The sequence below is a fragment of the Poecile atricapillus genome, chromosome 2 (genome assembly GCF_030490865.1).
Source record: "Poecile atricapillus isolate bPoeAtr1 chromosome 2, bPoeAtr1.hap1, whole genome shotgun sequence".
Lineage (NCBI taxonomy): Eukaryota > Metazoa > Chordata > Aves > Passeriformes > Paridae > Poecile > Poecile atricapillus.
This window is the reverse complement of record NC_081250.1, coordinates 103037564-103052314: the sequence shown is the minus strand read 5'-3', so window position 1 is coordinate 103052314 and position 14751 is coordinate 103037564. Positions and strand designations below refer to the sequence as shown.

General features: G+C 36.1%; 1 protein-coding gene across 7 annotated transcripts in view; it reads left to right on the top strand.

Annotated features, from left to right (window-relative positions):
- The window catches only part of PTPRM (protein tyrosine phosphatase receptor type M), a 449216-nt gene that overhangs the window by 379447 nt on the left and 55018 nt on the right, over positions 1-14751 (top strand). For all 7 annotated transcript variants that reach the window (XM_058830649.1, XM_058830647.1, XM_058830643.1 and 4 more), the window contains 2 exons: positions 7473-7560; positions 13494-13570. In XM_058830649.1, the coding sequence (XP_058686632.1) occupies positions 7473-7560; positions 13494-13570 (165 nt within the window). The remainder of the gene's footprint in view (positions 1-7472; positions 7561-13493; positions 13571-14751) is intronic.

Below are 14751 nucleotides of genomic sequence, written 5' to 3'. Positions count from 1 at the left end.
CACAGAATTAGTTGGTATTCAGAGTGTCCTGTGTTCATTCACTTTATGTTTTAAGACATTACAGTCATGAGTCTTGCTCAAGTTTGCACTCTTACTTACATACTGTGTGAAGAAATAAAAGGTGGGGAGGAATGGGGAGATAAGAAAACCCCACATGCTGTACATGAAAAGTATTCATAAAATCCTCCAAAACCAGGAAATTAATTTACATAAGAGAGAATAAGCAGTGCCTGAGACCAACTTTATTTTCTTTTGCACACAAGTTAAAAACAATATATCTTGCACATTAGTTACAATACAAGTGTGCATATTGTACCCAGAGGGTCCTTTCTATAAAAAAGGATCATGAAATCCTATCAACATACTATATTTTTCTGCTGGAGATAAATCAGGAAGATTAATGAGGTTAAGTTATTGCTGTCTAGTATGCCGGGGAATAACTTTCTAAATTAGAATTTTAATTGTATGTTCTATTGCAGTCCTCTTACTAAGTCACCATATTGCTAAAATCTTTCCTTATACATTAATCTTAAAAAAATTTAAAGGAATTAAAGTAATGGAATTCTTAAAACTTTTATAGGTAAAATGGAAACGGCTCTGAAAGCCTATCAAAACTAGGTTATCTGTCAAATCTTTAGACGGCTCTGCAGAATCTGTAAAGATTTCTAGTCCTGTCAAATATTACAGGTGAGTTTCAGGTATTATCTTCAGTGTTAGATAGCAAGAAAAGAAGTTACACTAACAGATCTCATAAATAGGTTGGGTTAAAAATATATGGAAAGTAATTCTTTGTTAGTTATTACAGGAGTACTCTATGACACTCTTTTTTGCAGCCTTGTCATGATTTAAGACCAAATGACAATTGGTTATTGGAGACTAAACGTACTAAGCTACCAGAATATTACGATCACTAATATGTGCAGTTTTACAAATTCCACAACTTCCACTCCACAGGAGACAACATATTCCAGGAAGGAATTTGTGTGGGTCTGTGTTGTGCTTCCAGCCATATTCTCCTACAGACTCTCTGGTCACCTCATCCTCTGGGTCCTTTCCCCAAACAACTCCAGACACTGTCAAATATAGGACTGGGTAGAAAAAAAAATTTATTCTTGATTATCTTGTTCAAATGCTCTTAGCACCTTCATGCTTCATGCCTTCAGCATGGCTGGTACTCACAACCTGCTGTTCCTGAAGGTGTGCTACACCTTCAAAATCTTCACTTTCACTTAAATTATTTCTCTGTTCTAGTGAGCTAATGAGCTACTCTCTTGTCCTGTAGTGTTAACTAAATTTCATGTATATTTCCCAATGCTGTTGTCATCTAGAGCTAGCTCATGGTAAGTGGTGCAAGTACCTACATCATTCATAATATTATACTGAAGCATTATGATAATTTTAGTATGTTTTCCTTGTGCTGCTGTAGGTTGACTAGACTTCCCAGTTGTCCAGGGAGTAGCAAAGCCTGTGACTTTTTTGTATTTTTAAACATATTGAGAAATACACTAACTGAAAGCACTGCCTCATTTTCACTAATTGAAAAGCACTGAAAAATGAGCACACCAATGCAATCACAGAATAAGTACCAGATTTTGTCTTACCTCTGTGGTTTTAGTCCTTGTTTTGCAGTCTGAGTGTTGTTAAGGCATGCTGCAGTTAGTCAGTGCAGGAGGTAATAGTTCCCCTTGCATTTCAACACTTAATGTAGGCAGTGAGCATGATGTTTAGTGTCTTAAAAGACTGGAAGGACTTATGCTTTCCTACTCTTGTTCTCATGTGTAATGCAGACTAGCCTAAATTCACCTGAGAAAGAAAAGACTGTTTCCTACCTCTGGCTATGCAAACCCTTGAGTGGATGTTTCTGAGGTTTTTTGACATCAGTTCAGGGAGGAACAAGCACATAAAGGAGCATTGGGAACAATATCAGAGAGGTGCTGTAAGTCTGTATCTGCTTTAAAACTGATCTGCATCTTATATCTTACACATAGAAAACCTTATGTAAACTATCAGCCTAATTTTACCAGAACAATCTGAACACAAGGGAGTTTTAGCAATAACATCAATATATTCTATTTGCAACAGTCTTTATTGGGTTTTGGTTTGTTTTTTTTTTCCTGCTGTGTTCAGACTTAGGCTACTGTAATACACCAGTAAGTGCTTTATAGCTGCTGAAGGCAGTTTACATTGATTAGATAGATTTTCACATTGGCTCTTGCAACAGACACTTTTCAAGGGCAGGCACAGTAAAATGTTTTTTTTAAATTCCATTATTTGAAAACTGGACATAATTCTCAGTGATTGAAGCTGACAGGGAAGGAAAAGCTGATGGTGAATATATTCTCTAGAGGCAGGCTGTCATCCACAGATGCTCTCAGTGACCAAAGCAATGACTGAAGTATGAAGAGCTGCTTGCACACAGTGGGTTGCCATCAGTGAAATAATTTACCACTGCTCACAAACACTTGGGGAGATCTATTACCTACAGGTGATGCATTTTCAATGATGAAAGCTTCCCTCAAAGTGACTAGAAGATTAAAAATGTTATTTAATAGCTTGGGCCTTCCTACAGATTTCATTAAACGTAACTTTTAGTGACCCTTTTTCATTCCTTAATAGTCTAAATACTGAGTTATCAACAAACAGAATGTGAATATTTCAATTTTCTGTTTAAAAAAAATAAAAACAAACAACATTGTTAAGTCACAAGAACATCCTCACATACCACAGATATTTAGCAGATTCTGAATACTGAAAATCCAATGAACTGACAGATTTACTGCACTCACAAATCTTGCACAGTTCATTAAATGAGCCTGAAGATCCTTGTCCTCCAAACATTTATGGACTTGCTTAACTGTATTTACTAGGGTTTGTAAATACAAAGAAGAGTCTAATGTGACCCTAGGATCTTAACTCAGACTTTAATGGATGCATTTTTCCCATCTGTAATCTTCATGTATGAAATAGACACAGCATTAGTGTTAAACTAGTAATGAATCTTCACTATCAAATTCAGGGCATTTTAGGTATCTAATTTAGCTGCAGCTCAAAGGGCTCTATAGTAGAAATTTAAGTTTTTTCTCCAGCAAATTGAGTTTAGACAAGGACCTCCATTAGGATCACTGTTAGTTGTCTGGGCCAGCTTAAAGTAGACAGTGTGCATAATTCTCTGCATGTAACTTAAAAACAAATCAAGAGGTATCTATAACTGGATAGGTCAAATTACCAGTGTTGTTAAAATACATTGTAACCTGGACATTTAGAAATAGCAATGGAAAGTGAATGTTACCAGTGAAGAAACTCAGAGTCAGTAGAGAAAATCAGATAACATAAAGACCAGTACATTTAAAAACAAATCCACAGGTCAAACTTAAGACTGTTACACAGTGCAATAGCATTTCTTTGAACCTACAGTAGGCAGTAGTTTATTAAGTAGGCAGAGAGATTTATTATGGCCTTAACTTCTTGTTTCTTTGCTTGTAAGAGCTTGCATTTTGTAAATGACATTGTAAGAGACTACACAGTTGTTACCTAGCAACTACAAAGTATGTTTTGGAAAAGTTGCTGCTTGGTTTTTGACTAATAATAAAAACAGTAATTCCACACTTTACATTTGTAGACCTTAAAGCACTTACAAAGATGTATTTTTTTGTAGTATTCTTATCTAGAAGCATGAAATCTAAGATAGAAAGTGTGTTGGGAAAGATGACAATCAACAGATATACAAATTTTATTCTAAAGATCTCACCCTGTTCTTCACATTCCAACCTCTTCAAACTGCACTTTTATATAGGTCCTTTCCAATATTTTTTGCCTTACGAATTTTAAATTAGGAAAGGGAATAATCTAAAAAATTCTTTCTTTCACAAAATGAGAGGGGGAGCTCATCACTGCAAATAGATTTTTCTGTTTGCAATGATTAGCTCCTCCTCTCATTTGAGATACTGCAGTTATTTTCTAGTCTGAGGGTCACAGTGAATTAGCCCTTGGCAAATATTTAATTTTTAATGGGAACCACTTCAGTATTGAGTTAAAGCACACAAAAGTATCACATTCATCCTAAGATGATCCTCCTGCTGCATCACTGGCCAGTTTTCATGTTGCATATAAAGCAGTTCTCTGTAATTAATTTTTCTTCAGAAAGTGTTTCATCATAATTATTGTAATATTTTCTACTAATAGAATGGCAGTTGACATGCATACTGAAATGTCTGCTGTAACAACAGCTGGCTTGAAGAACATTTCATTTTTCAAGAACATCACAGAGGCTGGGTAGCCAGAGTTCTGTGTGATTTTGAGCTGAAGAAATACTTATTTTAAATTATTTGAGAAATGTCCTATACTCATTTTTGGTTCTCCATTGCCCTTGCCAAGCATTTGGCAGAGTGAAGCTGTTTGTGGGCCATATTTCTTCCTAATGGTCCACAGTTTTAAGAAACTTCTAAGGATGAATTAGAATGAATAGCCACAAAGATAATGTGTGGGCTGCTGTGGAGCAGCATCCCTGGAGAGTGATATGTCAGGGAAGAGATTTAAAAAATTTCTGTAATGAAACATGTATTTCTCACAAGTAAGGAAAGATCTTGACAGATCATCTGTTATGAAATATCTTCTCTATTCTTTACTTGTGGGACAAATGAGATTTCTCCTTATAATACAGTGTGGATTATCATTCTGTTGGAGTTTGTGTAATGGTAGCACACGGGGAATTTAGGAAATGACACTCCAGCTGTCTTTTACAATAACTGGGGTTTTTTATGCTTTTGCACTGTAATAGCTCTTCCTTGAAATTATCTTTCCGTACTCTTCTCACTGTAATACCAGTGTGTATCCCAAAATGAATTAAAAAGAAAAATGGATATACATAAATTATGTCTTATTTTCCCTGTGTGATATGCTTTATTTCGTTCACTAATTTATTGATAAAAACTCAAAGAAAAATAAATATCTGAAGTTCTTTTTCTGTAATACATTTTTAATAAAGAAAGTGAAGTCAGTAAGCAGTAGCTGGAAATGTAAATCTGTTTCCTGGTCTTTGCTATTGTGTGAGGTTTGATACATATCTGTTCTAAAGAACAGAATTATCTATGTTGGAGATAAATTGTTAGGAGATGGTTTATCTGTAAGACTCATTAAACTTATCATTGTTTTCAGAAGTTCCAAACACTTGGGAAGAATAGAACTTGTACATTGCAGATGAGACCCAGACGAGTTTCTGAAAGCAGTACATTGCCTATTGTATTTCTTCCCAGAATTCAGCACCATCTAAATCTTTCCCAGTTTCCTCCAGAGCTTTACTTTATTTGATTGTTTTAAAGCAATTCTGTGAAAGTTCATTAGTGGGACAGAGAGAAGCAAGATGCCCCTTGGAGAATGTTTGGTTCTTCCGTATTTCAAGGTGTAGGCTCAGAAGCTGTGTCAGCAGGACTCTTTTTCTGTAACAGCACATGTAATGCTTACTGAATTGAACACCAAAACCACTTGCTGGCTGGTGTCTTATGGATCAATTCTGTGCATTAGTCTCTAGGAGAAGAAAACTAAAATTTTCAGTAGTCTGCTTAGCTGTACGAAATGCAAAATCCACATCAAATTTTAGATCAGATGAATTGTTAGTTTGTTTCGTCTTTGGAGCTTTGCTGTGACCATTTCCATCTCTACTTTGCCTTTAACTATGTTTAATTGTTCAGTGTTGTCCGAGAGTGTGAAATTTGCAAGAAATTGAGACATAGATCTTTGCGCCCCTAGAGAGTCATTCCTTATGAAGTTTGCAGTTTGGTCAGACTTACTAGAAAAGTAATTTCCATCCAGCCTGAGCTGAGAGTTCTCTAGAGTGGGAGGGCCTGCTTGCTTTAGATGCCATTGGCAAGTGTATAATCATGTAACGATTGATGCTGTTTTGGCAAAGAGCCCCAAAGCTGTAAATCATTTTAGGATTCACAGAGTTGCACTTCTCTATCCTGGTAGCAATGAGTGCTTCTCAGAGCTGTACCCAATGATGGTATGTTATGATTAAGGAGAAATATATTTCTATTAGTGGGTTTTAATAATTTCACTTTCCAAACCATTAAAAATTTTCTAAGGAAGTATGGAGAGATGAAGGAAAAACAAATTGAAGCCACTGACAGGCTTCTGTTTTTCTTGAGTTACTACTTATAAACATTTTTGAAGTGGTCCATATATTTTCAGGAACTTCTAGATCATAAGTTGAAAACCAGCACTAGTAAACTTATGGAAAGAATACCCAATTTAGACACTGCATGTCCTTGTCTTCCTTTGACTTCAGCAAGAGATCAAGGATTTGGTTTGACTTTTATGCTCTTTGCTACTGGAAATCATTGGGATTTGAAAAACAACTTTTCTAAAATTTGAGGGTAAAAGTCGGTAACACTAGACAATTTTATGGATATTATCTGTTTTAAACAACTCACTGTGTTGAGATCTTGCAAAAGATACAAACTTCCCAGTGTTTTCTCTATTTAGTGTGATACAGAAGATTTAATCTACTGATCATTCTAGTAAAAAGATGAAAACATGAGTTAAGACTGGCCATAATCATGATAGAATTCCGGTAGTTTACTTGGCAACTAACTATTTTTTAACACAAGATTAATATCTCAATACAGAATTTTAAAATGCATCTGCATGTTATGGATAAAATGCATAAATAAAGAGGCTGTGCAAATGCTCTTTTGCACCACAGAAAGCTCAGATCTAATAGGGCATAACAACTTGCTTGCTGCCCTTTTGACAGCTTCTGTGTTTTATTAATGTAAAAATAAACTTTTAGCACCTTCAACTTTCTTATTTACATGAGATTTATTAGCTAAAGGACAGCTGTTCGGTAAAGATGAGATTATATCTTTAACAAAATCACATTGATTTTATTCTCTGAGAAAAGAATCATCATGGTGGTGTCATAAATTACACTTAAGAGAAAAAAAAGGCACAGTTGTGCTAGTTGAATCCATGTTTTTTTAAATGCCTGTATATGTTTTGATCCATGAGGTCATCTGACAACAAGTAAATGAAACTTGGGGTATGTCAAAAATAAAACACATCAGTACAGTCTGTAATTTCTGCACTCAAATACTGGAGTACCTCCAACACTGATGATGAAGCTCCTTCAGCTTCACGTGTGTATATCAGAACTATACAGGGAATCTGGATAGCACAAGTGAAGGACTCTCAGTGTTGCAAGAACGCAGATTTGGAAAGGTTTAATAGCACTTCACTTGCAAATAATTCTTCTTGCTATTACACAGATAATCTCATGTCAAATTTTAAGTAACATCTGGAGCTATGCATAAATAACATTTAAACAGGAGACTCATATTTTTGCCCAATAAATGAATCGGTTAAATGCCACTTTAACAACAAAGCCCACAAGTACTGTTTGCCTTTCTCTTTCATTTATCCATAAGGTAACTGTTGCTGCATGCTTTTCTTAATGTCACTTTCTCTCCTTTTTTTAGAGTTTCTTTGAAGGACAGTCTGCACCATGGGATTCAGCTAAGAAAGATGAGAACAGAATGAAAAATAGATATGGGAATATCATTGCATGTGAGTGTTGACAACATAATTGTGCACTTTGTTAACTTCCCTGCAGATCTGGATAAGAATGACCATCAGCCTTGTGCTCACATCAGACTTATATTCCTTTTCCCTAATTAAGAAGATAAAAATGAGGGAAAGCGTTACTTTTTTTTTTTCCTTGCGAAAACTGTCAGGTTTCATGCATTTTCTCAACTGCCCTTCTGTATACATTCCATCCTGTGATCAGCATTTGGCTAATAGAGAATGACACCTTTAACCAGTACTCAGCTCTAACAGGTCCCAAACTGCTCCTGTCAGCTTAGCACAAGACTACCCATGACCACATCAACACCTTGGTATTAGATTCTGGATATTTTAGGAGCAGACAATACTGGTGCTTAAGTGTACCACAATAACAGAGTCAACTATTCTGCCTTATGCTAGACAGACTCTAAGGAAAAAAGGTAACCCTTAATGTTTTACTTAAAAATTCCAGGCTTAGTAAGGATTAGACATACTAATAATCAAATAACTTGAGGAGATGATAACATGCTTTGGTGAGTGACCCCTAAATCTTGCATTATGAGCTCCAAAGCATTGTGACTAGAGATGTTGCACATGAACGTGGAGGCAGGAAATGTATCAAGTTCAGTAAAATTGTATTATTTACACACTGCTCTTGTTGCACTTAAAGGTGAATTCTCAGTGTGTATGTAGGAGATGATCCCTTCCCTGTTTTTTCACTTTAAAATCTAAATTTTAGATGTGGAGTGCATGTGTTTTTAACAGCCAGCCAGATAACCATGAGCAGGTATAGGCAGAGAAATAAGCAGCCGTCACCTTGTTTTGTAAGCATGAAAATGAAGGTACATGGGGCGGCAGAGAAAAATAAGCCATGCTGATTGAACATTTGGAGGACCTGTGGAAGGAGTGTGTAGTGCATATTTGCACTGACTTAAGCACCTATTCTAAGTGCATGTCCAGGCACATACCTGCCTCGGTTTCATCAGTGGACCACTTGGACTTGAGAGAGAGAAGGACAGGTCTTCTTGAGAAGTGGTTCTAAAATAGAACCCATTTGAATGCTTCTGAATCACCACCTCAGGAGGTCCTCTCTGCAGAGCCTGTGTAACGAGTCTGGAGAGAACAGCTCCCAACTTAGTGACCTACAGTAGGCAATGAGAATAGGGCCCAGCTGGGCTGAGACTGTCTGCAAAGAGAAAACAGCTCTGTAGTTTGCTGCAGAATGAGAGCCCACAGGAAATACACATTGAGGCAGAGGCAAATTAAGTAAGAGAAATGATCTGCCACATGGTTTTGAGTGGACACAATAGTATTGCTATGTATTTTGATGTACACAGTGCTATATACTGAAAAAGGAAATTAAATCTTCTAGAGAAATGTGATTATTGTGATGGGCTGGCACATATGCAAAAGCAGATAAGTTAGCTAGATACGGTTTTGCTTGTTTCCCTCCAAGCAATATTTAATGTGGAACAAACTTGTTATTTTGTGAGGATGTAGCAATACATTATATGAGTAACAGCTAATAATTTGAGTAAAAATATCAAAATCAAAAATAAGAAATACAAAGCAGTTTTGTGCTTATCCTTGCTTTGTGAATTTTTTTTCCAGTCCAAACCTATTACAGTAGGCCTTCTCTTGTAGTCAGGTTTAGTGTGTCACTCCCCTCTTTTCATGTCATGTTAGACATTGTCTTACACTTTGATACCCTTTGGTTGAAGAAAACCAGAAAACTGCTAGTGCTTTATGTTTGAGGTAATCAAGTGATGAATAGCCAAGGGAGAACACATAAAAGATATTAGATACACAAATCAATGACAATTACAAGTGATACTGAAGACTTTCTAAGAGGCCAAATATAACTCAGGACATTTAGAGCTCAATTTACTTGAAATGTCCTCAGTATTTAGCAGAGGGAGAGAGTTGGATGGAGTTTTTATCAATAACACTTCCTGTTTATGTGGCTGTGAAAATGAAGACAACTCAAGTTAAAATTAAGATCTACTAGAATTAAAGACAGTATCTTAAAAGAAAAGCTGAAACTGCCCACAGGAACTGTCATTCTGTTTGTTGTTTGTTGTGGTTAAGTACATGTATGCAGATAGGCTAGTTAACTTTTTAATTATTTTATGTGTTTTTCTCCTGGATAAATGATTGCATTTCTCAGAGTCTGAGGGTACAATTTGAATGGTCTACTTTTGAAAATTTGTCCAGATAATTGTATAAAGTATATGCCTTAGCTTAAAAGCACTTTAATAAATTGCCCTTTTATGCTATGTTCAAACACTTTAAAATACAGTGGCTTAGATGCCACTGACTATGGGTACATGATTATAATGAAATGTATATTTTTTCTGCAAAGCATATTGTTTTCTATCCATTTACCCTCTATGTTTTAATTTTTCCCAGGATACTACTGTTATAATATTGCTCGTAGTCATTATTGTTCTTGGAGGGAACTAAAACAATAGCACCAAGCATCCAGCATTGCAGGAGCTTGTCAAAATTGTAATATGCTTTATGTTATTCAAGTGATGTGCATTTAATTGGCTACAAGCGTGCCCTACCCAGTGTATGACATTGGCTACAAAAAGTTGAATCATGATCACAGTCCAGTACCAACAGAAAACATGTTCTTTCTTCACTGAACAAAAAAACCTTCATGGTTTCTCATTACAAACTAAACCCAGCATGAACCTGCTAAATGAATCTTTCATCACCTAAGAAAATTTATGTTTCTGACATAACTGTGTGGGGTTAGGCATGGATTTTGGTAAAATTTATTCATTTTTCCTCATGAAAGATCTTGAGGGAATGGGAGGGGTTCTGTATTTATTTTTACCTAACTCAATATTGACTAAACGAGAAGAGAGTATTGATCACAGCTTTTAGAAGCAGCTAAAGATTTTAGGTGAGACATTTATAAAAGGTTTGATTTGCAGAGAATTGGGAATGCACGTCCCAAGAAAGGGTCATTGGCCAGGCATGCTAATCAACCAGGTGCTCAAGGGGCTTGTTAAAGATCACAGTCTGCAGGCTGGCATGTACATGTTCTAGGTAACACGAGGTGAGAGAGAATAAAATGCTTACATTCCTTATCTACTACCATATTCTACAAAGGCAAATTCATTCTAAGATAAATGATTTTAAAAGCTTAAGTGATCAGTGGAAAGTTAAATTAGATCTCTTAATGGAAGGGTATCAAAATAACAATGAGATGGAAAAAAGAGTATTTTAAAGCTACAGAAATTGTCAAGAGAAACTGAAGTATAAAGGAAAAAAATACCTTAAAAATATAGACAGTTAACCTAGAGACTATTTAAGAATCAACACGTGTTGAAGAATATGGCTTGTGTACCTCTTAGTTTTAAATCTGCTTGATATAAGCACAGCCCAGACACAGTAACATTTCTTTGTGTTGACATAAGTATTTTTTTTCAATTTAACAAGTGTTGCCATGCAGTAAGGAGTTAACTTGAGTTCTCCAAGCAATAAAAAAGGGAGTCACTCCAGTTCCACTGCAAATAAATGGGTATTGGACAGTTCATTACCCCCAGAATTCCCAGAAACTTAGCTGAGAATGCAGTGCTAAAAAAGATTCACAGGAGAAGAAAAAAGGGAAAGAGATGAGATGAAGATATAGGTATGAAGTAACTTATTTATTTTGCTTAATCCAAAGCAAGAGTTATTGCAAGAGAAATAACAAAATAATGGAAATGTAAAGATACTGCATATTATTCAATTGTATAGATCAGTCAAATAACAGGAAGTTACATTTTAAAGATGTTTCTTAGAGGGAAATCTAAGCTTATTTTGTCCAATATGGAACTCATTTCTAGTCCAGTAATCAAACATGGTCTCAGTTACCTAAATATAGACACATGGTGCCATTTCAGGTGACCTGGGACATCTGTGCAAGACCAGTGAATGTGGCACAGTATGTAAGAGAGATGTGTTATTCCAGAGTGCCAGCTGAAAGCTAGGCAGTATATCCTGGTTGCTACATAAAGTGCCATGAGATGTTTTGTGCTAAGACAACTGAACCCTGCCCTCTGTAATTCAAGGAATGCAAAAGTGTAGATCTTTACTAGCCTGAGTTTTCCTGGTGAGAATGCCTATAAGGCATGTGGGAAATCATGAAAATATGGATGAAAATATACCATGAGTCCAAGCAAGCTTGACTTCTGAGTCTGCTGACTTTAGCAGAAGTTAAATCAGGTCCCAAAACAGTAAAAGCAGCAGCCATGGCTGGAGCTTAGAAAGTTCCTTAGCATCTTTCTTAAGTAAGATGGATTTTTAATATTAAGGTCCTGTGAGCCGAACGTCTCTTCTGAAGAAACTGATAAATAGCTTAATTAAGCATAGAATAGCAAAGCACTTGGATAAGCATAGCTTGGTAGAGTCAGACAAGCAGGGGTTACATATGGAAAGTCACAGCTCTATAAATTTTTATCCTTGGAAATGTGAGTAAAGAGGTTGAAAAGGCTGACCTGATTTACATAACTGATTCAAATATTCAAGCATGTTTGAAAACCTCATTCTTGATGACTGTTGAGTGAAATTATTCCAAGAAAACAGCAATGTAAGGCCTGTGGAACCTGAAGATGGAATTTAAATTCATTCTGATTTACTATGTTTGGGGTTGTAGCATGCCCTTTCTCTCTCCCAGGGGAATCCCGAGGAAATAAACGAGGCTCTAAAATCTCTGTTTCCTAAGATTTGGAGCATAAAAGGAAGAGATAAAGAATTTACCTTGACCAATTTCTCTCTTGACTTGTCATTCTAAAACAACGTTATTTTAAGAATCCCTTGCCCTGTTCCTCGTCCACCATAATGTAGGCCAAAATTATGCTACTTATAATGAAGTTAGGTTTTTAAGCTGCTTCCTGTTCTTTCATTTATTAATCTTTTTGGAAAAAAAAATGCTCTTTGGTTCAGAGCATGGGTGGCAAGTTTGGGGTGTTTTAATGATTATTTACATTTACAACCAAATAATGACCATCATGAAGGTCTATCATCAGCTGCAAGTAATATTAGCTCAGCAGGCAGGCAGCAAAACAATAATACACAGGTACCTAATTAGCAAGAGTACCTCATAAACAAAGCAGCAGTAAAGTGTCTGCTTACCATCTCTCCATCCTTGAGATCCTACCCTCAAATTGTTTTGTCTACAACTTGTGCAGCATTCTGAAAAGAACATTGTTTGTAGTTGCTTTTGAACTAAGAGAGTCAAGAAGAGCTTACAAAGTCTCCGAGGAGAAGGAAGCCCTGTCAGCCTACAGATATTCTTGTGCAGGGTGGGAACTAGCCTCTAGCAGTGTTGCTGTATCATAGAGAGGAAGAGGCAGCTGTCATGAGATGAATTCATGCCATAGTGTTTTGGATTGGAGTTTAGAAAATGAAGTTGGAAGTGCTTTCACAGTCCTGAACAGATACAGATGACCACAGTGGAGCAAAATTCAGTGGCAAAGCCATTGTCTTACTGCTTGGGTTTTGCCATTACTTTGTTTTGCTTTCTCTCTTACAAAAAGGATAATGAGCTTCCTCCAAAAACTCTGAGGTGGCAGTATGTCTTGAATAGCTTCAGCTCCTTCTGAATACTGGCAGAAGCATTTCCAAATGAATAAGCCTTTTTGACAACTTAATGTTATTTTATTGACAAAAGCAGTGGCAGTCAAGGCAAAAATCATAAAGGTAATGGGTTTCACATTATAAGATTTAAGAAATTTATACTGAAAAACAGAGTGGATTTGGAAAGCCTGTGAATGACTGAAATGAGAATTAAATATAGATACAGTTTTCATGTCCAACAAAATAAGCATGAACTTGTAATTGCTAAGGTTTTTGTTTGGCTATAAAGGAATATTTTGATTAAGCCTATGTTACTGAATATGTTTTTAATTACTTTTTTTTCCTCTCCATTGTTCCCTTTTCAGATGATCATTCTCGAGTGAGATTGCAGCCTATTGAAGGAGAAACAAGTTCCGATTACATCAATGGGAATTATATCGATGTGCGTATCCTGATGTAGTCAACGAGCTTAATGCTATTCTCAGTCAAAGAGGGAACTCTTATTATTCTCACATTATTCACGATTTGTAGTAGATACCGCAGCTAATAACAGCTGCTAACATTGTTTAGCACTGGAGAGTGCTATCTTTGGAAGCTAGGTGTTCACTAAAGGAAGAAAAAAGCCTCAAAGGTTTGTCAATCAGTAAATTAAATGAGTCATTTCCTCCAACTGCCACTAGACTGAAACCTTGCCAGGAACACTGTATGGCTACTTTTCCTGCTGGTGCTTATATGGGCTAGCAAAATGTTATTTTCACTTTCTGTCAACAGCTTGGCATCATTCCACATTTAAAAGAAAGCTGTTTGCATATTAATGTGACAAAACTCCGTAATGCCTAATGCAGAGATTTGCAGTCTCTTGTCATCTCTGCACTTTTAAGTCGCCTTCAAAGTATATTCTGCAGCTGTTAACCAGTATTTCTAATGCAAGCAAGACATTTCATTAAATATGTAGGCTGTTTAATTATTGAAAGTGGCTTCTTTGTTCATTCTGCATCATGTTAACTTAATGTTTTACATTAGAATAAATTCTTTAAGAGACAAGGTGTTTTTGGTTGAAAGAATGAGCTCAAAAGTAGAATTGAAAATCATTAAAAAGCCAATATTACTTATCTAAAGCCAGGAGTCTATGGATAGCAAAGTTAGTAGTTTTGCTGTTCACATGGAGTGCTGGATGTTAGGCTAAGTAAAACAAGTATTACTTCATAGGAAACTGTGCCTGCTAAAGATTCCTTGTTCAGTCGTTACATCTTTGAAAAATGGTGTCAGATTTTGCAGTTCAAATTTAATTACTAGTATGAAACAGGAATATAAGAGATGTTTTTTCTCAGAATGTGGAGGAACTAGAGCTGTACAAGTACTTCAGTTGCAATAATATGGAGTCTGAGGGAACTTTCTGAAGATATCTCTTCTTACTGATGTTTATAAGAATATTCAAGAATCATTAAACTAACCTCAGATTTCTGCTTAGTCCCTTGCTGTTTGAAAGAATAGCACAGTCACCAAGCAGTGAAGGCACATACACAAATATGTTTAGTTAGACACCACACTAATCTCTCAATCTGTTATGAAAGGTGAGTTCACACTGAGACTTAGATTTGAATTCACTTCCACATTTTCTCC